The sequence below is a fragment of the Carcharodon carcharias genome, chromosome 32 (assembly GCF_017639515.1).
Source record: "Carcharodon carcharias isolate sCarCar2 chromosome 32, sCarCar2.pri, whole genome shotgun sequence".
NCBI classification, from domain to species: domain Eukaryota; kingdom Metazoa; phylum Chordata; class Chondrichthyes; order Lamniformes; family Lamnidae; genus Carcharodon; species Carcharodon carcharias.
Window position 1 is genome coordinate 8323704 of NC_054498.1, and position 24491 is coordinate 8348194.

The 24491-nt window shown below is 42.8% G+C and overlaps 1 protein-coding gene across 1 annotated transcript in view; it reads right to left on the bottom strand.

Annotated features, from left to right (window-relative positions):
• Window positions 1-24491, bottom strand: part of LOC121271925 (proline-serine-threonine phosphatase-interacting protein 1-like) — a 51449-nt gene that overhangs the window by 17007 nt on the left and 9951 nt on the right. Inside the window, exons 4-8 of the mRNA XM_041178164.1 lie at window positions 10332-10366; window positions 9095-9201; window positions 5652-5714; window positions 4280-4378; window positions 2792-2837 (exon numbers count right to left, since the gene is read on the bottom strand). Of these exons, the coding sequence (XP_041034098.1) occupies window positions 2792-2837; window positions 4280-4378; window positions 5652-5714; window positions 9095-9201; window positions 10332-10366 (350 nt within the window). The remainder of the gene's footprint in view (window positions 1-2791; window positions 2838-4279; window positions 4379-5651; window positions 5715-9094; window positions 9202-10331; window positions 10367-24491) is intronic.

Here is a 24491-nt window from a genome sequence, read left to right on the forward strand (position 1 = left end):
GATCAGGCTTAACAGGCCCTGGGGTCAACTCCTGATCCTATTTCTTGTGTTCTTGTCCTACTCTTTATTGCCTTGCTATTTAACAATTTGAAGCTTCCCTTCTTTGAAGGGCACTAGTGATCAATCCATTTGGGTTTTTAAGATATTCTGTCATCTTTCACATTCCGCTTCTCACCCTCCCCTAAAATTTATTCAGCTTTACTATTTATCACTGGTTTCCAAGTTCCAAGCACTACCCAACACTCCACAAATGCCATAAATTAAACAGCAGCACATGGCTGCAAGCAACCCAGGAGGAGAATCACAGCAGCAATAAAAATATTGTGGTTTTATTTTACTTGTTGATGAACTACTGGATATGGTAGGTGGCATCAGGCTGTTTGACCAACAGTCAAGGATCATCCAATCAGGAATTGAAGAGAGTCTATTTGGTTTTCCAATTGGCCGTGGGAAGGTGGAGTGTCAAGATGATGGACATGCTAAGTGGTCAGTGGTGAGACAATTGGAAGGAGGAGGACATGCAGTGACATCTCCAGGAGTTAAGTCCAACTATATTCTCAGATAGTATCTTGTGGGCGTGCACTAACTAAATTAACTTGCTGGCTTCAGGTAGCATCATTATGGCAAAAAAAATAGTTCCACTGACCCAGACAGACAAAAGTTCACCCATGGCAACCATGAACCTCCATAACAACAAGGCCTACAAGACAGGTAGGAGCACTGCAAAATTAATGGCTTCCAAGTTAAACTGCAAGTATTAAACTTACCACATAGCAACGAAAATGTACAAGACAAAAAAATAAGTTTGCTGAAGGGTCCCAAATGTGTGCATAATTTTAGTCCTTGAATTGGTATCAAAAAGAATGTCATTTTATAGTTATCAGAAATTATATAAATATGACATCCTGTCAATGCAAAATACTGTACATACTGTTCAGAAAGTTAAGTAACTAGTTAAAGCTACATCTGTGAAAACTTTTAGTTTAGATCACACTGCATAAATTGTAACAGAAACGCTGCTCTCGTATTTAAAACAAAGCCACTAATCTGCTCATTTTAAACAACATTAATGCGGCACAGAAATTTCCTGAAAAATTCAACATTCCCATTATTAAAATTGTAAGGATTGGGAACTAAGTGATTATAGGGAGGATAGAAGATTATTTTAATACAACTTTGCTACACCAAGTGTGGCACAAGTTCATGCCTTCAATGTCAACATGGCCCCATTGCCTTCAAGTCTAAAGATTATAGGCTCCAACTTCACAAGCTCAGCACATAACCTTGGTGACAGTCAAGTGCAGCACTGGAGGAGAGCTGCATTGTCAAGGTGCCAGCCATCAGCTGAGATGGGAAACCATGGTCTAGTTTGTCCTGGTGGTTCAAGTGTCCAATGTGAGATCCTAGTGTTTTTACTTAAAAGAGCAGGGAGCTCTCCTGGTCTTTTGCCACACATACTCCTCTCAACCAAAAAAAAAACCACACCACCAATTGGGGGCGATTTATCCAGCCAATGTTTGGAATTTGCTGCACCATTTGCTTGCTTAATTAAGTGGTTACAACTCAAAGCAATTAGTTTTTCCATGAGGTACGTTGGACTATTGCCGAGAGATACGCTGAATTAATGCAAGCCTTTTCTCAGGTATAAGACTTTTTAAAAAAAAATTCTTTCATGGGATGTGAGTGTCGCTGGCAAGGTCAGCATTTGTTGACCATCCCCAATTGCCCTTGACCCGAGTGGCCTGTGAGGCCATTGCAAAGGGCAGTTAAGGGTCAACCACGTTGCTGAGAGCCGCATGTAGGCCAGGCAAGGATGGCAGATTTCCTTCCCTAAAAAGGGCATTAGTGAACCAGGTGGGTTTTTAATGCCAGTCGACAATGGTCACCATTACTGAGATTAGCTCGTGATGGATAATATCGTGCCGAACATTTCACCAGTATTGTCAACTCTGCAAGGGAGTGTTGTTAACGGCAAAACCTCCTCCGTTCCCTACCTCCTCCAAATCTGATCGGCACTCAAGCTTGTTGCTGATGAATTTTTTTTTTTACCTGTTGGGTTGATGCAAGGACAGAATCTGCTTTGAGTAAGATTCTGCTCTAACCCATGTCCCGAACTCTGTTCTTAAACCACACATTGTTGACTTAGACCCAAAACGTGCTATCATGATTAATCTGCACTCCTGGACATCACCAGCAAGTCATATAATAAGAGATCACGAACGGAAGCATCAGTTAAGATTAGAGTTCAGGTCGTGTTGTCGGGGGTTGGGGTGGGAAAGGCTAAAAACAAACTGTTTTTAAACCACACAGTGATCAAAGGGTCCCAATTGCTGCAAAGATCAAATGCTATTGAAGTTAGGCTGCAGGCTGGGCTCAAACGCAATCCATTGTATTTAAGAGCATATAAACCAACCGAAACTTGATTTCACCTTTTTTGATATAATCTTTCGCATTATTAAGTTTTAAAGAAAAAAAATTGTTAGATGCTGGAATTTGTAAATAGGAAATGAATTCAAGATCGGGAGCCTTAACAGGGAGATAACTGGTCTGGTGTGGCATAAAACTAGAAGGACCACACTTGGTGTTGGGAGTCATGGACTAGGGCTTTGGAAATAGAGGGAGACAGATGGGCAAGAGTTTTGGACGTGGTTTTGGTAACAGCACTGGGAATTGTTAGGGAATAAAGCAGAGTTTTGGGCTGGCAGCCACTGTCTAAGAAATCCTGCTCACTCTAGATAAGCACTAGAGAGCTTGGTGAAGGCTTGCATTATAGGGAATGGATGGTACATACCTGCATCATTCACTGCATCGCGGGACTGCCTCGCCTTATTCTGACTCTGTGGAGTAGGCACAAGTGTCGCTTAATTACATACCATGATAAATGCAAGATCAGCAAGGGATCCCAAAATCTCCCTTCACTTAAGCTGTTTGGCTGCAAGAGGCAGCACAGTTACATTCTCTCACATCCTGACTCAACATATGCCATGGGACATTTCTCATTGGATGGGAAACAGGAGCAAAGGAATCCTGGCCACCGCCCTCAAAAAAATCGACAGCTCAGCCAACACAGGCAGGATTGGGGATTGGAAGCTGTTGCTTTTGGTCTGTGGTGCTCATGTTCAAACAGAGCACTGCACATACTAAGTACGGTTGCCAACTGTGATTAAATGTATTCCTGGAGTTTCCAGCACATGATTTGCCCCCACATTCCAGACATTAGTCGGCCAACACATCCATCCTGGTGATGTACGGCCTTCCCACACAAACTGGAAAGCAAAAAGACTCACTATCCAATTGGATGATGCCTGATTGTCAGCCAAACAGCCGTTTTGTTCTCCCGTTTTCAATATTTTTATATCTGGTGAAGAGAAATGTTCAAAGAAAATAAAGAAAAAAAAAAATCTTTTTTAATGTCCCGATGATTTTTCTCCAGGGTTGCACCTAGCAGTGTCCTGGAGATTGATCTTCAATTCCTGGAGACTCCAGGCCAGTCCTGAAGGGTTGGCAACCCTAACACTAAGTGAGCCACTGAGGGAGACCATAATAATGCTTTAACAGCAAAGACAGTCAAGTGCATCGCTCCAGATTTTGCCCACCTCCAGTTACAACATCTTGACATCTTTATGTGGGCTCTGATCAGTGCTACACAGGGATTACAAGTTTAAAAATAACATTTCCAGATGGCATCAAAAAAGAGCTCATGGGCACAGTCCAACTGTGATGCAAGTCTGTGCACAGTGTTTAACATAGACAGAGACACCCAGGACCCTAGGGTACGATGCTTTGATGTGATTATGTCTCCGGATTATGCATTAACAATTTTTGCGATTCAGGACTTGGGTGCTACACCTGGCTACACGGAATAATCCCATGTCCTTTTTAATCCATTCATTCTGTGCCCTTCATTGGATACAAAATACCAGCCTAAATGTATACTGCACAAAGGGACACAAGAGAGAGAGAGAGAGAGAGAGAGAGAGAGAGCACGCAAGATGGTGAAAAACCCCAGAATAAAGCCAATGGACATCGCAGTTGCCTGAAAAGAACTGAATAACGATACTCAGCAGGACAAAACTAAAAGCTCAAACATATAATAAAACTAAGACAAGAGCAATACCAAAACATAAAACTGTCAGGCAAGGGGACAAGGATATAAGCTGTACAATAAAGAGGGAGATATTTTAGGATAAGTAAATTAAAGTGTCAAGAAAGAAAGAAAAATATAAAAAGGGGAAAAAAAGAGGAAAGCGAAGGCATTATTCTCTACATTGACTTGTACCTTTTCAATTTGCTTCTGATTTCCCACGGAGTTTACACATTCAGCATTCTGCTCTGCCTCATCTGCTTCTTTACACTTCTGCACATAGTATTTCTTTGACTGGAAAGTTAAGACAACACAAAATAAATAGATGCTACATTAGGAAGGCTGAAAATAACATTCCATCCTTCAGTTTGACATTAATACTGCAGCAGGTTGTCGCCTCTCCCCTTCTCCGTCCCCACCCTTCCCACTGTACCCCCCAAAATGGCTCGGCGAGTGGTGAGCTGCATAAACCTGAATGGTCTGTGCTGTTCATCGATTTCAGTTTGGTTGGGATTCAGGTGGGCTCTCATTCCTGATCACTGTCTACCAATCGCCTACTGAACGTGGACGTACGAGGCTCAGGATCAGGTTCGACCTTGATGATCCCGTGTCCAGATAACTCTCTGACACTCACCATCAAGGTTAAAGTTAAAGAATGGTTATTTAGGCACTCTGTGAAAGGAGGCTGTTTAAGGTTTGGCTATTAACTTCTCAATTAAAAAGGAATGTCAGGGAACACTTTCTGATACAATCTTACAGGACCAAAAGGAGGCCTTTCTGCCCAATCTTTGAAAAGAACTAGAACATAAGAAACAGGAGCAGGAGTAGACCATCCCCTTGAGGCTGCTCCACCATTCAGTATTGTACGGCATTGGCCAAGATTCTCCATTAACTCCACTTTGCCGCTTGCTCCCCATATCAAGCTATTCCGAGTAACCCAAAAAGCAGTCTGTCTCAACCATAAATGGGCCCAACAATGGAGCATTCACAACCCTCTGGGGTGGAGAGTTCCAAAGATTCACAACCCTCTTCATGAAGAAATTTTTCTTCCTCTCAGTCCTAAATGATTGGCCCCTTATCCTGAGATTGTGACTCCATGTTTTAATGTTCGCCAGCCAGGGGAAACAATCTCTCTGTATCTACTCTGTCCAGCCCTTTCAGAATCTTGTATGTTTCAATGAGATCATCTCATACATCCGAACTCCAGAGAGTATAGGCCCAGCTTACTCAGTATCTCATCATAGGAGAACCCTCTCATCCCAGGAAGCAATTTAGTGAACCTTCGCTGTACCACCTCCAAGGCAAGTATATCCTTCCTTAAAGCCTTTCAATTAGTCCCACTCCCCTAATCTTTCCCTGTAGCCCTTCAATATTCCATCCTTCAAGTATTTATCCAATTCCTGTTTGAAAGATAGTTACTAGTTCAGTCATTTTCTTGAAATACTGATTTTTTTTTTAAAAAGTTAATGCTTTGAACATAAATTATTTGTGCATCAAATCTGCTGGTCCTTGGGCAATGCTTTTGACAGTTTCCTTTTTGTCAGTCATCCCACAATTCTTTGCTTACGTCAAGTGTCTTCTTGTACAATGCCACCTTGCTCTTCTGAACGCGATCCATGGCACTTTCATACTGTTGGCAAGAAGGCCTCAAGATTAGTACAGCTCATGAAAAACCAAAATAGGTCACCTTGCCAGGACACTGGCCTTAAGATAGGATCAACTACCCTCCAACCACACAAATTATTAGACAAGTCTGGCCAACACAAACCTTTCCCATCAATGCATTCCTTCACCTGCTTAAAAAACGGTGAATTCCTCATCAAACCAACACTGCTTATCATGGAGATGGAGGCAGAGTGAGAACAACATCCTGTAATAAAAGCATCCAAAGGGAATCTTGGAGTCAAAGCCTTTGGCAGTGGAGGTGGGTCTTTACTACCACAAATAGAGAAGCAAACTTGGCATCCTGTCCAGGGGATGACCATGATATTTTTGGACAAAGCAATTATGTACATACTAGGGATGTGCCTTCAGCCTCCCACCTCCAGTGCCCATGTCCTTCACTCTGCTCCATTCACAAGGCCTTCTGAGAATAAAGCAACCAGTAAATTAATTTTTGTTGAACCATCCAAATCTGACGCAGATGTCAAACCAGTTTTTTCTTTTTTTAAATAAAAAATTTAACTGTTGGCAAAAAATTCTGAACGCAAAATTTTTGAGGGGCTCTCTGTTGGAAATTTATGTTGGTGAGTTCAAATGCTGCTTTAGAAGCAGACAACCAACCTGGTTATGATGATGAAGGAGGTACATGCAGAGCTTCTCCCAATCAGTTCTAGTTAAGTCTTTTGCAGCGCATATAGAATATGTATTGTTATTCACTCAAATTAATTTTGCAGACTGTTCAGGATACTCAACGGTCCTCATGACTGCTCCAAACACTTTTTAAACCAGGTGTTTAACAAAGCAATAGAGTCAAATCCAAAATGGTGCGAGACCATCTCCTCCAGTAGTTCTCTTTTAAGTTGGCTTGGACCCCTGCTCTATAACAGTCTCTGGGAAGTAGAAGCCACTTCACATCAATTGGAGACAGTGTAAACGCACACTAAAAAAAAGAGTGAACATAAGGAACCTATCTAAAACACATCATTTACAAGCTTGACTGATAGTGATCCTTGGAAGGATGTGGAAAGCGAGGCAATTGCTGCTAACAGATTTAGAGCCTTAGCTGCGGGCTGCTGACACTACAGATTAACTGAGTACTAAAGCGTTTGAGAGAGAGCCTTCAACCAAATCCATCCCAAATTCTAGGCCTACCACAACCTTAGGCATGTAGATTATAGAAAAGCAGAAGAAACATTCCTCATTGTTCTTTTTGATAGAACTGACTGGGCAGATAAGACACCATCATACACATTATTTCTGCTGTGGTTTCCACACTCCTCTTACCAAGGCTTCAAATGATAGAGGCTGCTTTCAAAACCTGGCCATGTTTCCCTCCACATTTGTTGTAGTAATTTTCCAACTGGGAACTGTTTATTTTGCCTTTCCATACAAGTCATATCATAGGTGCTGACTCTCACTGGAGTCCCAGTCCTCAGAGACCCCAGCTAATAGACCATCATGTTGGAGAAAGAGTGTGTCGACAGGACTTTCTACTATTCTGAGCGCCACTGTGGGGCCTGATAAGGGGGGGGAAAAAAAAGAGTCAGCTCTTGATCTTTACTCAGGTGTTTGCTTCCGTCTCTGTGTCTGCCTCAGCATCTCCTCTCAGGTGCCTCTGTCCACCCCTGCATGCTGAATGGGCCATCACCCCACTGTCTGGGGCTGTTTGGGAAAAGGTGCCAGAAAATTATTAAAAGCCCACGGAATAGAATCCCAGTGACAGATGGAGCCTTCGGGCAGCTTTAAGAATTAAAGAAAATATGGAAAACATGACAATGGACAGAACTAAGGCAGCAGAAAGCTTCAATGTAACTTTCACCACTCCTAAACAGGCCACACACTGAATACAAACAAGGGTCTAGGTTGCAAAATGTTCAGTTTCATGTTATGCAAAATGTTATTAGTTTTCCAAATGTTACTTTCCAGCAAGAACAGCCACACATTGTACAGGTCACCACTGACCAAATGAACATTTTCAAATGTTGCTTCTGGGAAGGGCAGTGCAGATTTTTAAACAAAAAAAAACCTTGCAATATTTAAATAAAAGGCAAAATACTGGGAATGCTGGAAGTCCGAAACAAAAATAAAAAAATGCTGGAAAAACTCAGGTCTGACAGCATCTGTGGAGAGAGAGAGAGAGAGAGAGAGAGAGAGAGAAAGAGAAATAATGTTTCAAGTCCAAATGACTTCTTCAGATCTAAAGGGAGGTAGAGATGTGGTGACATATATACTGATTAAGGGGAGGGGTGGAGTGGTGAAGCTGGATAGAAGGCCAGCGATAGGTGGAGGCAAAGGAGAGATGGCAAAAGATGTCATAAACAAAAGGTCAAAGGGTTGTTAATGGTGGTAATACTGGCTAACTGAGGTGCTAATGGTGACATTAAGAAAGCAAAAGTGCGATAATGGCCGGACCAGGGTAAGCACTCTGGAAAGTGAGATGGCCCTAGTGGGGGTGGGGTTGAGGGAGGGGACGGTGGTAGGAAAAAAGATCAAAAACGGGCTAGGGGATAACACAATGAATGAAAATGGAAATACATTTTAAAAATAATGAAACTAAATGGAAAAAAATTTTTTTTAAATGAATATGGAGAAAAGGGGGATGAAAAAGGGGGTGGGGATGGAGGAGAGAGTTCATGATCTGCAGTTGTTGAACTCAATATTCAGTCTGGAAGGCTGTAAAGTGCCTAATTGGAAGATGAGGTGCTGTTTCTCCAGTTTGCGTTGAGCTTCACTGGAACATTGCAGCAGGCCAAGGACGGACATGTGGGCATGAGAGCAGGATGGTGTGTTGAAATGGCAAGCGACAGGAAGGTCTGGGTCATGCTTACATACAGACCGAAGGTGTTCCGTGAAGCGGTCACTCAGTCTGCGTTTGGTCTCTCCTGCATTGGGAGCAGTGAATGCAGAAGACTAAATTGAGGGAAGTGCGAGTGAAGATTTATTTGGTGGTGGCATCATGCTGGAGTTGGTGGAAATAGTGGAGGATGATGCTTTGAATGCAGAGGCTGGTGGGGTGATAAGCGAGGATAAGGGGGACCCTATCATGGGTCTGGGAGGGAGAGGAAGATGCGAGGGCAGAGGCATGGGTTGGACACAGTTGAGGGCCCTGTCAACCACCGTGGGTGGGAAACCTGGGTTAAGGAAGGAAGAAAGACATATCAGAAGCACTGTTTTGGAAAGTGGCATCATCAGAACAGATGTGATGAATACGAAGGAACTGAGAGAATGGGATGGAGTCAGCATCCCATCTCCAGGACACCCTGGTCCACAAGCAGAGTGTAGTTAACACCGTTATTAAAAAGGAGAAATGTTATTTGTCTGATGTTATCATGTACTCATCATTCTTACCTTCTTCCTATGCTCCTTCTGCCTCTCCCTGAAATCTTCCAGGCGTTTTACCTCATCTTTTAACATGACTGCCAGCTGAATATGCAGATTTCCTATGTTTTCCAATTCTGAAAAAAAGTCAAAAATGCATTTTATCTAAATCTATTCTGTCCATCTACATTTCTACCACACCAATGAAATGGTAAGTAACCTTCCTCCTCAAAACAACATGTGATATAAAAATATGCTCTTTAGCTTTGTGGTTTCCTGTGTAGGTGGGAGTCATGGGGTGGAGAGATGTTTGTGTTGGTGCTGCAGTGTCAAATTGATCTGCACAGAACATAAGGGCCCGGGTCTGATCCCTCGTGTGTTACGCGTTTAGCAATTGCGCAAGGCCATTCAGGCCATTAATTTCATTCTGGAGGGCCGATTTCGTTCCAAATTTCCATTGTGGGGAACCTCCTTGACACCAAAAGGGATCCCAGAGAGAATTAGGAGAAACATTGAAAATGAGGGAAAGAAAGACAACAGATGATAGTAAATTGTGATAAAACACTAATTGTCAGCCAGGGGTTTGAATGTAACAATTGGGGGCAAGAGGGTAGAACTTGCTTGTGCAACAATGGCAACAGAGTTGAAGATCCCTACTGGTGGGGGCTATCAAAGCTTATAACTGGATAAATGGTTGGAGAGAGAATTGGGACAGAGAGAGAGGGAGAGACCATAACCTAATCGAGTGAGCTCATGATTTGTACATGGCAAACATCAAGGGCATGAAAGCATCTCAGGCTGAGACCAGCTAATTAAATACAGACAATAGAAAAAGTGTGTGATTTTTCTGGTCTGCAATTCATATCACACTCTATAGTGCACCTTGGCTTAGCACTGAATAGCTCTGGGTCAGGATGCGAGTTACTAAGACTCTATTTGTGGTACTACATTTAGTGGTAAAAGTGCCATTCGGGTTGTTAAACCAATCCTCCATCTGTTTGTTCCTGATGTTAAAAGATTGCATGCCATTATGTGAGTTATCAAACAATGTGGGCAATACTCTTTCAACAAGAATTTAACTGGCAGCTTCACGTTTGTGATCAGGACAACAATCCCTGCAGCCCAGAAGTAATTGGTTGCATGTGATAAGTAAAAATAATTGCACTTGGACTTATATATGATTTGCATGTGAAAAAAATGGCTATCATCAGGAGAATCCTGTAAAAGGTATATATGACATATATACAGTCAAATATCTGCTACTTACGTTGCTTTAAACTGTCAAAGGCTATTCGTAGAGTACTGAAAAATGAAACGAGAGGAGACATCATCAATAAAGGTACACTCCTTAAACCTACCTCTTTCACCAAGCTTTTGGTTGTCTGCCCTAATATCTTCTTATGTGGCTCGGTGTCAAATTCTGTCTGATAATGTTCCTGTACGTATGAACAAGGAGCAGGAGTAGGCCATTCGGCCCCTCGAGCCTTCTCCGCCATTTAATAAGATCATGGCTGACCTGATAGTAACCTCAAATCTGCATCCCGCTTACCCCCCCCCCCCATAATCTATCACCCCCTTGTTTACCGAGAATCTATCCAGCTCTGACTTAAAAATATTTAAAGACTCTGCTTCCACCACCTTCTCAGGAAAAGAGTTCCAAAGACTCACAACCCTCAGAAAAGATTCTCATCTGTCTTAAATGGCTGACCCCTCATTCTTAAACAGTGACCCCTAGTTTTAGATTCTCCCCCAAGAGGAAACATCATCTCCACACCCACCCTGACAAGACTCCTCAGGATCTTAAAATGTTTCAATCTGTGAAGCATCTTGGAATGTCTTACTGTGTAAAAGGGGCTACAGAAATACAAGGTCATTTTATTTAGCAAGTTTTTCAAATCCTTTCTACTCTCCACCCCCGCCCCTCCCCCCAGAGGGAACCTTTCCTTTTATAGAAAAAAAATCTCTTTTTGGGAACATGGTAGTCAACAGAGATTAAACATTGTCCATGCAGCATGTCTAATTAGTAATGCAAGATTGAATCAGTTGGCAACACTCAACCCTGGGTTGCAAGTTTTGGGGTTTGACTACCACATCAGGACTGATGCACGTTGTCAAAGCTCCCTGTTAGGTCAAGACTGAGGCACTGCATCATTGGAGGTGTTGAGCGCAATCCTGTCTGCCTATTCCAATGGTCATTAAGCCTATTATGGGAAGATGGATGGTGTTCCAGAGATCAAATGGGCAGAGATTCTTTTTCATCTGAACCCATCTTTTGATACCTCTGGGAGAGGGGGATAACTTTCCCACCTCCCTGATCCCTTTAAGGTTCTAACTTACATCAGTTTTGGGCAGCTCAAACACATTTAGATGGCCAAGAGACCACAACTCTAAACTATCCTAATAAAATTGCTCGAATTTAAACAACAGTTCCTGTCAGAGAAGCCACAATTACATAGAATTTACGGCACAGACAGGCCATTCAGCCTAACCAGTCCATGCTGGCATTTATGCTCCGCGAGTCACCTCCCATCTTTCTTCATCTAATTCTATCAACATTTTATTCTTTCATGGGACGTGGGTGTTGCTGGCAAGGCCAGCATTGGTTGCCCATCCCTAATTGCCCTTGAACTGAGTGGCTTGCTAGGCCATTTCAAAGGGCAGTTAAAAGTCAACCACATTGTTGTGGATCTGGTATTACATGTAGGTCAGACCAGGTAAGGACAGCAGATTCCCTTCCCTAAAGGACATTAGTGAATCAGATGGGTTTTTAAACAACATTCAATGATAGTCTCAGTAATGGTGACCGTGGAATTAACTTTTAATTCCAGAATTATTAATCAAATTTAAATTCCACCAGCTGCCTCAGTGGGATTTGAACTCACATCCCCAAAGCATTAGCCTGGATTGCTAGTCCAGTGACACTATCGCTATGTCACTGTCTCCCCACATAACCCTTCCCTTTTCCCTAATATGCTTATCTAGCCTCCCCTTAAATACATCAATACTGTTCACTTCATCCAGTCCCTGTGGTAGAGTCTCACATTCTCACCACTCTAGGTGTGAAGGATGAAGAGCATGGAAAAGAACTCAGCATTGGTGCAGCGAGGCTACTTTTCTTTTTATATCATCCTGCATCTAACTGGGAGATCATAAAAGGCAGTTTCCCAAAAAGAGATTTTTCTATAAAAGAAGGTTCTTATAGCAGAGTGGATAGGGCTCTGACCTCTGAGCCATAAACTCCGGGTTCAATTGCCACTCCAGGACTTGATGGCCACAGAAGGGGAGTTCATAATATGGCCAAACAGGTTTGATTATCAACCTGTAAATCCTCCCTGATGGCAGGTGATAAGAGTAGGAGAGTTTCCTGGTCAGCTATGCTTGACTTGGAGTGGCATCCCTCAACCCACAGCCTCTGGCAACAGGCTGGCACCCTGTTCAAGGAAATTACAACCAGCTATGGAAACACACAAGCATGTGCTTTGTCTGCCTCATATGCATCTTCCAAACCCACGACCACTACCATCTAGAAGGACAAGGGCAGCAGACAGATGGGAACACCACCACCTGGAAGTTCCCCTCCGAGCCACTCACCATCCTGACTTGGAAATATAAATCGGCCGTTCCTTCACTGTTGCTGGGTCAAAATCCTGGATCTTCCTCCCTAACAGCACTGTGGGTATACCTACACCACATGGACTGCAGCGGTTCAAGAAGGCAGCTCACCTTCGAGGGCAATTAGGGATGGGCAATAAATGCTGGCCCAGCCAGTGACGCCCACATCCCATGAAAGAATAATTTTTAAAAAGGCACTAGGTACGAGGGGAGAAGAGAGAAGAATACTCTACAACCACAGCCAGATATTATCCATTAGAGTACCACAATTATTCAGACTTTGAATTCTGGTTAAGAAAATATGAAACATTAGGAAGGATTAATGATGCTTGGATTGTTTTGTTAACTTCAACTCTCACTAGGAGAGTTAACTACTCATTCTGCTGGAACTGGGAGACAGATAGCTGGTTTCAATTTCACAGGCTTAAAAAAACATTGCAAGTAGTGCCATTTGAAAACAGCCAGCACGTAGCCAGATGCTGCAAAGCTTCCTTATTTCTGACTTTTGATCTTGTGGGCAAGTTTGCTTCCCCGCTGAATATTACATTGGGATGGGATTCCTCCAAACACTGACTCTCTCCCAGGAATCCCTCCAAATACTGGGGACTCGGACTGCAAATTCCAAAAAGGGAGTGTCAACAATCCACAATAAACAGGGCTATCATATTGCAAAAAAAAACTTATCATGTATGCAGAATGGGTTGGTGATTTAACAATCACCGAAATCTAATCAAAGATGGACGGATGTTTCGTGTCCTTGGGGACTAACTGGGCTCCCTGGACCCTTATTTTGGAAGCTTGTGTTTCTTGTCTGTCATAGGATCAGACTGCGCTTACATTAGATGTCAAATAGGGAATGGATTAATATGCTATGATGCCAATTTGTTTCAAGATGGCAACCTGAAACAATTAAAACAAAAACGAGGCAGGGAAAGCCAGAGATGGAAATCACAGTGACACCTGGACTGTGTGGGGGAGCAGAAGGTGGCTTCACATGACAGATTAAGGTCATAAGATTGTAAGAAATAGAAGGAGTGGGCTATTCAGCCCTTCAAGCCTGCTCCGCCATTCAGTAAGTTCTGGCTGATCTGATGGTGGCCTTAACTCCACTATCCTGCTTCTCCCATAACCATGGATTCCCTTGTAGATCAAAGATCTATCCAACTCAGCCTTGAATATATTCAATGACCCAGCCTCCACTGCTCACTTGGGAAGAGAATTCCACACACCAATGACACCCAGAGAAGAAATTCATCCTTAAAAATCGGTCTTAAATGGATAACTGCTTATTTTGAAACTGTGCCTCCTGGTTCTGGATTCCACCACAAGGGGGAACATCCTTTCAGCATTCACCCTGTCAAACCCCTCTCAGAATCTTATATGCTTCAATAAGACCACCTCTCATTCCTCTAAACCAACGAGTACAGGCCCAACCTACTCAACTCTCTCTCATAAAATAGCCCCGTCAGCCCACGAATCAGCTGAGTCGACCTTCTCTGAACTGCTTTCATTATTGCAATTATCTCATTATGATCCCAAATCACTAACGATAACACTGTCCAACAGGAACCATGCATCAGTTGGGTAGAATTCCCCTATCGTCCTCTCCCTAACCAAATAAACTAGCTCAATCTTAAAATAGACGTTGCACCCAGTACAAGTACAATCAAGCACTGAAACAATTGTGGAGGCTCAGTCATAACACAAGAAATAGGAACAGGAGTAAACCATTCAGCCCCTCGAGCCTGCTCTGCCATTCAATAAGATCATGGCTGATGATCTTGTTTCAATTTCCACATTCCCATCTAACCCCAATAACCTTTGATTTCCTTGCCTAACAAGAAATCTATCTCCCTCTGCCTTAAAATATTCACTGGCCCCGCCTCCACCACCTTCTGAGGCAGAGAGTTCCAAAGTCACACAACCCTCGGAGAGAAAAAATTTCTCCCCATCTCAGTTTTAAAATAGTGCCCCCTAGTTCTGGTCTCACCCACAAGAGGAAACATCCTTTCCATGTCCACCTTGTCCAGGATTTTGTATACTTCAATCAAGTCATCCCTCACCAACTCCAGTGGAAACAAGCCCACTCTGTCCAACCTTTCCTCATAAGACAACCCACCCATTCCAGATATCAATCTAGTAAACCTCCTTTGAACCTCCTCTAATGCACTTACATCCTTCCTTAAATAAAAAGAGTGCAAAATTGCACACAGTATTCGAGGTGCAGTCTCACCAATACCCTGTATAACTGAAGCATAACATCCTCTTACTTCAATCCCTCTCCCAATAGAGGCCTCTTAATTACTTGCTGTACCTGCATACTATCTTTTGTGACTCATGTACTAGAACACCTAGATCCCTCTGCACGTCAGAATTATGGAGAATTAAATGTTCTCCAATTAAGTAATACTTGCTTTTCTATTCTTCCTGCCAAAGTGAACAACTTCACATTTTCCCACATTAAACTCCATTTGCCAGATCTTTGCCGACTCACTCAACCTATCTATATCCAGCTGCAACCTCATGTCATCTTCACAACATACTTTCCTACCTGTCTTTGTGTCATCTGAAAATTTAGCTAGCATGTCTTCACTCCCCTCGTCCAAGTCATTGATATAAATCATAAAAAGTTGAGGCCCAAGTACAGACCCCTGTGGGATTGCACTCGTCACATCCTGCCAATCAGAAAAAGGCCCACTTATGCATACTTTCTGCCCGATTGGCTAGCAATCTTCTATCCATGCTAATATATGTTACCCACTACACCATGCGTTTTTATTTTCCGTAATAATCTTTGACATGGCACCTTATCAAATGCCTTCTGAAAGTCCAAGTACAGTACATCTACAGACTCCCCTTTATCCACCGTGCATGTTCCTTCAAAAATTCCTTCAATAAATTGGTTAAACGTGGATTTTCCTTTCACAAAACCATGCTGACTCTTCCCTATTGCTTTGAGCTCTAAGTGCCCAGCTATAACCTCCTTAATGATCAAATCTAATAGCTTCCCTATGACAAACGTCAAGCTCACTGGCCTGTAGTTTCCTGTTGTCTGCCTCCCTTCCTTCCTGAATACAGGGGTTATATTTGCTACTTTCCAATCTGATGGAACTTTTCCAGAGTCTACTGAATTTTGGAAAATTAATACCAACTTCATTAGCCACCTCTTTTTAAGACCCTAGGATGTAGTCCATCGGGACCTGGAGACTTACCAGCCTGCAGTTCCATCAATTTGCTCAGTACCGTTTCCCTAGTGATTTCAATTTCACCAAGTTCCTTTCTCCCATTCACTACTTGATTTGCAGCTATTACTGGAATGTTTTTTGTATCCTCTCTAGTGAACATGGAAGCAAAATATTTGTTAATTTCTTCTGCCATTTCCTTATTATCTAATATTAACTCTCCACTGTCACTCTCCAGAGGGCCAACACTCACTTTACTTACTCTTTTCCTTTTTAAGTACCTGTGAAAACTCCGCTATCCATTTTTACACTTCTAGCTAGCTTCCTCTCATATTCTAATTTCTTTCTCCTGATTAACTTTTGCCATTCTCTGCCGTTCTTTATATTCTGCCCAATCATCTGTCCTGCAACTCATCTTTGGGGAGTCGTATGCTTTTTCTTTTAAGTTTGATGCTTTCCTTAACTTGTTTAGTTAATCACAGATGGTCGGTCCTCCCCTTAGAATTTTTCTTTATAGTAGGAATATACTTATTCTCAGTATTCTGAAATATCCCTTTAAAAGTCTGCCATTGCTTCTCTATTGATTTATCCTCTAGCCCAGTTTCCCAGTCACTTCAGCTAGCTCAGCTTTCATCCCCACATAGTTGCCCTTATTTAAGATAGTAGTCTTAGACCCACTCTTCTCTCTTTCAAACTGGATGTAAAATTCAACCATATTGTGGTCGCTGCTAGCTAGGGGTGCCTTCACTCTGAGGCCATTAATTAATCCTGTCACGTTACACAATATCAAGTCTAATATAACCTGCTCTCTGGTAGGTTCCAGAACATGCTGCTCTAAGAAACTCTCAAAAGCATTCTAAGAACAACTCATCCAGCCTATTACTGCCAATCCGATTTTTTCCAGTTTTTATGTAGCTTAAAATCACCCATGATTATTGCCATCCCTTTATCACAAGCACACAATATTTTCTATTGAATACTTTGTCCTACACTGTGGCTACTGTTAGGAGGCCTGTAGACCACTTGCAATAAATGACTTTTCCCCCCTACCATTCCTCATCTCCACCCAAACCAATTCTACATCCTGATCTCCTGAACCAATGTCATCTCTAACTATTGCATCAATGCCCTCTTTGATTAACAGTGCTACATCTCCACCTTTACCTAGCTTCCTATTCTTCTTTAATGTCATGTACCCTTCAGTATCAAGGATCCAATCTTTGTTGTCCTGCAGCCACGTCTCCGTAATTGCTATCAGATCATATTTATTTACTTCATTGTGGGCCATCAATTCAATTACTTTGTTGTGAATACTATGTGCATTCAGAGAGCCTTTAGTTTTGCCTTTTTGTTAACTTTGTAACATCTAGTCTTGACTGTTGATGTATTCTTAGATTTTTTTCTTTCTGTCCCTTCCTGCTATTCTCTGACCCTAATTTCTCTAATACTATTTTGCACTCCTGTCTTGACTCTACACTTTGAATTGCTACCTCCACCCAAGCTTGATCCCTCACCCCTCTTGTTTAGTTTAGAGCCCTCTCTACTTCCCCAGTTATGTGATTTGAGAGGATACTCGTCTCAGCGTGATTCAGGTGTAAACTGTCCCAATGGTGCAGCCCCCACTCTCCCCAGTACTGATGCCAGTGCCCCGCAAACTGGAATCCACTTCTCCCATACCAGTCTTTGAGTCACACTTTCATCTCTCTAATCTTATTTGGCCTATGCCAATTGGCATGTGGCTCAGGTAATAATCCAGAGATTATTACCTTTGATGTTCTGCTTCTTAATTTGGTGCCTAGCTTCTCATACAGACTTTGCAGAACCTCTTTCCTAATTCTATCTATATCATTGGTACCTACATGGACCACGACAACTGGATCCTCCCCCTCCCACTGCAAGTTCCTCTCCAGCCCTGAGCAGATGTCCCGAACCCTGGCACCGGGCAGGCAACACAGCCACCTGGACTCTTGTGCTTTGCTGCAGAGAACAGTGTCAATTCCCCCTCACTGTACTATCCCCTACCACCACTACATTCTTTTTTGCTACTCCTGTTTGAATGGCTTCCTGTACCACAGTGCCAAGGCCAGCCAGCTCATCCACCTTGCAGATTTCACTGTCATCCACACAGATTGTGAGCACCTCAAACCTGTTTGACAATTGCAAAGTCTGAGGCTCCTCCTCTACACTACTGTCTGCTCAGTCCCATTTCCTACCTTACTGACAGTGACATCCTCCTGTCCCTCACTGCTGACCAAAACAGATGACCTTCTAAGAGGTGTGACTGTCTTCTGGAACAAAGCATCCAGGTATTTCTCCCCCTCCCTTCCATTGCACAGTGCCTGCAAATCGGCTTCCAGATCAATAAACCTGATCCGGAATTCCTCAAGCTGCTTACACTTCCTGCAGACGTGTTTGTCATGGATTGCCTTGACATCCAAAAGCGCCAGTCATTGAGTATGTTCAAGACTGAGATTGATAGATTTCTACATATTAACAACATCAAGGGATCCAGGGATAGTGCAGGAAAATGGTGTTGAAGTAGATGATCAGGCGTGATCTCATTGAATGGTGGAGCGGGCTCAAGAGGCTGAAATGGCCTACTCCTATTTCTCATGTTCGTAAACATCATGTGTCAATTCCACTCCCACAACAAATGTGTGGGGACAGTAGCAGTGGTAATATTACTGGACCAATACTCCAGACACCCAGGTTAGTGCTCCAGGGACAAGTTCAAATCCCACCATGGCAGCTGGAGGGGATTTACATTCCATTAATCAATAAAAATCTTGCCTCACTAAAGTTGATCATGAACCCATAGGGTTCACTAACGCCCTTCAGGGGAGGAAATGTGACTCCAGAACAATGTGGTTGACTCTTAACTGCTCTCCGAAAATGGTCATAGCAAGCCATTCAAGTCTCAGGCAGCTCAAAAGCACCTGCTCAAGGGCAGTTAAGGCTCGGACCACAAACGGATTCCACAGAGATGCTCACATCCCAAGAATGATTTTAAAAAAGCAACTTACAAAATCTATCCCAACACCTTAAATTTCAGTTGCAAAACCGGCTGTTTCAGTCATTACCATATTCGCTAACCACTGCTTGGAATGCCCGCTGGATGGCACAAGACAAGGGAGAAAAGAAGCCTAGAGATGCTGAAATGAACACAAATGCTGGACACGCAGGGTAGATCTGCCAATATCTGAAAAAGACAAAGGATCTTTATCCGAAATATCAATCTACCCTTTCTTTGTGAAGATACTGATCCACTATTAAGTCTATTTCCAGTGTTATGTTTCAAGTAAAAGAGTAATTTTGCGTTGCTACCCTTTGAATGTATTAGTAGCTTTAACTATAAATAATTGTGTTCCTTCTCAGAATATATTTACATCACATTTACATAAACCACAAACGAAGTTGGAAACAGCCAGTCATTTAAACATAGGCTCAATGACAGTGAAATTTCCATCAAGACTGCTTTGTAGGGGAGACAGAATTCTACACAAACAAGTTTTGATTATGATCTTTCCATTAACCTGAGTTTGCCTCATTATAAAAAGGACATTTACTTTATATATGATTTTAAATTCTTTCACAGGGTGTGGGCATCACTGGCTAGGCCAACATTTATTGCCAATCCCCAATGGCCCTTAAGGTGGTGGTGGTGAGCTGCCTCTTTGAACCTCTGCGGTCCATGTGGTGTAGGTACACCCACAGTGCTGTTAGGAAGGGAGTTCCAGGATTTTGACCCAGTGACAGTGAAGGAACAGCTATATATTTCCAAGTCAGGATGGTGTGTAGCTTGGAGGGGAACTTGCAGGTGGTGGTGTTCCCATCTATCTGCTGCCCTTGTCCTTCTAGGTGGCAGAGGTAGAGGTTTGGAATATAGATAATTTAATTCTACAGATTTCAGAGATGGAGCATACCCATTGACTATCCAAGGAGTTTGGTGGATTTCCCCATGGGATCTATGTTGACCTATTGTCTGCCGATGAGATGTTAAACCAAAGTCTCATCTGATTGGTTGGAAGGATGCATCTTGCAGCCGAGAGAGCAAGATAGATTAATATGTTAAGTGGAGCCCTTCATATGGAATGGATGTTAAAACAAATGTAGGTTAATGAGGTCCACATGTCTATTCCAGCATAAATGAATTGTGTTGGGAGATGAGCTAAATCTGTACAGGAATCCCAAGAGGGGGATTCTCGAGTTCAAACATCCGATTAAGCTAAAAGCCTGGAAGCAGCAGACTAGATATTGGAAATAAGATCTAAACAGGCCCAAATGCAGCACTGGAATCTCTCTGGTAGGCAAGTGTAGTGTGAATGTTACTTGTCACAAGTGCCAGGCAATGACCATCTCCAACAAGAAAGAAAATCTAACCATCACCCCTTAACAATGGCATCACCATCGCTGAATCCCCCAATATTAACATTCTGGGGGTTACTGTTGGCCAGAAACTGAACTGGACTAGCCATATAAATACTGTGGCTACAAAAGCAGATCAGAGGCTAGGAATGCTGCAAAGAGTAACTCATCTCCTGACTCCCCAAAGCCTGTCCATCATCTACAAGGCACAAGTCAGGAGTTAGATGGAATACTCTCTTGCCTGAATGAGTACAGCTCCAACAATACAAGAAGCTTGACACCATCCAGGACAAAGCAGCCGCTCGATTGGCACCCCATCTACAAACATTCACTCCCTCCACCACCAGCACACAGTGGCAACAATGTGTACCATCTACAAGATGCACTGCAGAAACTCACCACGGCTCCTTAGCACTTTCCAAACCCATGACCACTACCATCTAGAAGGACAAACACAGCAGACACATGGGAACACCACCATCTGCAAGTTCCCCTTCAAGCCATACACCGTCCTGACTTGGAAATATATCACCGTTCCTTCACTGTCGCTGGGGCAAAATCCTGGAACTCCCTTCCTAACAGCACTGTGGGTGTACCTACACCACATGGACTGCAGCGGTTTAAGAAGGCAGCTCACCACCACCCTCGAGGGCACTTAGAGATGGGCAATAAATGCTGGCCCAGCCAGCGATGCCCACATCCCATGAATGAATAGAAAAGGTGGCAAATAGCAGAGAATATTCCTCCTTTTGGGGAGGCTAGGAGGGATTTGACAAAACCATTCCTCCTTCACACCCACCCCGGTCTATGTCCGGCTCTCTACAGGTGTCTAACATGCAAGACAATAAAAGCCTGGGGACCAGTTTTGTGGTTGGCTGCATTCTAGTCTGTAAGCTAAAACACAAAAAGTTTAAAAAGATCTAGCCTGGAACAGTTATGTTACTGGCTTAGTAATTCAGAGAGTGGAGTTCAAATCTCATCACCGCAGTTGAGGAATTTAAACAATTAATTAGGTAAATCTGGGAAAGAAAAACTAACAGCAATGGTAACAATGGAACTACTGGATTGTCGTAAAATCCCATCTGATTCACTTACACCCTTTAGGGAAGGAACCCTGGAGATTCCAGGCCAGTCCCGGAGACTTGGCAACCTCAGTGACTCCAAACCCACATCAATGTTTCCAACACTGGACTGCCCTCCAAAACGGCCACTCAGTTGGATGAAAACTGTTACGACCTTCACTACTGCAGCGGCTCAAGAAGATTGGTTCATCACCATTTTTAAGGGTAGTTAGGAAAAGGGGAATAAATGTTGTCCTTGCCAGTGACACCCACACCCTTTAATGAATAAAAACACCAGTTATATACACTGGGCTATGACAATGATTTCCCTGTAGGCAGAAGTAATAGCACATCGTTCATGAATGAACCAGCGAGATGTGATTTAAATGTTGTTTTGAATAGTCAACAACACAACTAATGATTTAAACCAAGCTCCCACTGGCTACATGTCCTGTTAATGTCTTCTCTATAGAGTTTCTCTAATCTTTCTTCGTTCTCTTTGACTGGGGGATTATTCTGGTTCTCAGATTTTTTCCCCCAATTGCTGGTCTAAAAAAAGCTTGAATTTTGTACTCAGTTGCAAGCAAACAGCTGTTGCTCCTTAGACTTAAAACTGCCCACAGACCTTCAGCCTTAAACTAATGGCCACCTGGAATCCATAGCAGTGTAGCTACCTGTACAGAGAATCTGGGTCCTGTGTGAACAGGGTACCTAGGAGAGAGAGACTCATCTCTTGCCTCTGGACTGGAACTCCAAAATCATGCAGTTGGGAAGAAAGTGAGTGAGTGAATGGGGTGATTGGGGTAGGGCTGTGAACGACTGTGTGAAGGGGGAGGGAGGGAGTGAGTGACTGGAGGGGTAGGGAGTGATTGAGCAAGCATGCACGCACACTACCAGGCCAGCAACACCAGAGATAAGTCATCACTAAGTCAATGACCAAAACACATAAGAGCCCTAGTAGTGCAAGACAGGCCGTTGTCTTTTTAGCAGTAAGATGAGAATTGCTGTGGCTCAATTTAACAAACTGATTAACCAGAATGGTCTACACTGAAAAACATTCCTGCTGACTATTGTTGTAAGCTACAGGGATAGAGGTTGCTTATCGTCACCTATAGACGTACTGCCGCCTTCTGAAAAAGGCAAAGATGATGTTCGCCTTGCCAGTGATGACCATATCCTGTGAATGAATTTCATCAGCAGGTTGAAGTTTGGGTGGGTTGCTTGCCTCAATAGCAGTAGCCTTCAGGCAAGCACTGGAGATTTGGGGGGTGGGCAGGAGCAGCCAATTGCAGGTCCTCAGCAGCAGCACTTGGGAATATGCTAAATCAAGGTTGTTTGCTGGTGTTTGGTTGCTAGGTCACATTAGGCAAAGCAAACTGGAGTGGAGTAGGTCTTGAGCAGCCCAATTTAGTAAAGGGATCCTAAATTAAGCCTTAGTCCCATCACCAAGTTATGCAAGGCACTTAATTTGCGTTTCAAGCATTGCAATGGCTGCCAAAAAAAAGGCCTCACAACCTTTCAAAGGCTGCAGAAGAGCAGGTCAGGGGTGGACTGTCCAATGTTACCCTGGTTTTATGGCTAAGAAAAGCAGGTTTATCACTTGACAATTTCCATCCCAAGAAGGCAGTGCATATGCTAGATGGAAACAATGCAACAATTTTTACAAAAGTTTAACAAAATTAGAACAGAAGTAAATTGATCCTGGCCCCAGTTGAAGTGCCACCTTAGCTAATTGCCAATACTGTTGCTTCTGAAGACTGTGGATACACAGGGAGGGCATGACCACACAGTTTTGACTGATTTACACCAATGCAGAACCAGGGGAGTGCCACGCTGTGGGCGCAACTGTCCTTTGGGCTGCATTATCTCATTGATCTTTTGAAGGACAGGGAGTTCTGGCCAACATTCCTCCTGTAGGCAGCACCAGATCATTTGCTGTTTGTGGGCAACACTCACTTCAATTTACTGTATTTGAATTGCTTCATGGGTGAGGGGTGGGGGGGTGGGGAGCAGGGGGGCGGGTGTGGTGGTGTCTGAAAGAGATGATAAAATGCTTTGCAAATACAAGTCTTTTACATGTTATCAGGGGCTGGTAATCTCCTGGCAGCAACAAGAGAAATGAAAGATAGCAGTGCTGGAAAAAGGTGGGTGCTGCCCCCAGGTTTTCCCTCAAGCACTTCCTGGCAGCTAGTTAAAGAGTGACATGGTTTAATGTCATTGAAATGCTGGCAAATCACCCACCAATTCTTGCAGTGCAGAAGTATAGCAGGTCACAAGGGCTTCAATGCAGTCACACACATCAGTGCCACACTAACATACCATTCAAAGTGCAGTTTCAGCACAATATCCTCAGACCTAAACTCTTTGATTTAACAATGGAACTCCAAATTCTGTTATCCAGTGTTTGGCAATGACCAGACATTAGAAATGAGGATAAGGGTCAGTATCAAAGACAACATCAGAGTTTGCGCGCACACACAAAATCTTTGATGCACCTATTTTTTTCCATCAACGCTGTCACTTCCTATTGCTGCAGCAATAACCACAAGCTTCTTTATCAGTCATTTATAGAGCATTTAGAGCAGGAAATGAACTTATATCCTGCTCAAGAAATGTTCGATTGCAAATGAGTCAATTTTTAGCAATGTGATGCACAACAGCACACAGAAAAATCAAACTTTAGCTGCTGGCGGGGAGGGGCTTGAACTAAAAAAATAACTTGAATACAGCTTATTATGTGAGTATAAAGTTTTAGATTAAATATGTTTATTAATGTTAGAATTTGCGTTTCATTACTGAACTAGTGGTTCTCTCATGGAACTACATGACAACATACTGCTTTATAAGGACAGAGTGTTACACTATGTATGGTTACTCTGATGGACTGCTATCCCTGAAAAAAATTCATAAAACCTAAATACTGTTAAGTATATCAGATTAATCAGAGTTTAACCATTGCTTGTTTAGGAAATTTTGCAGATTCAAATACGCTCATCATCTTCAAACTTCCATTCCAGCATTTGAAAGTTTGTGCATCTATAACACAGTGGGACATCTGGAGTCTGCTGGACAAATCATTTCTCAAAAGGGGAAGATTTGATCTGAGTTGCCATGTGTACCATCATAAACATGGTCTTTTGAATAAGAACGTCACAATCATTCAAAATGAAAAAAAAGACTCTTCCCCTTTCGATCTAGAAGAAAGAT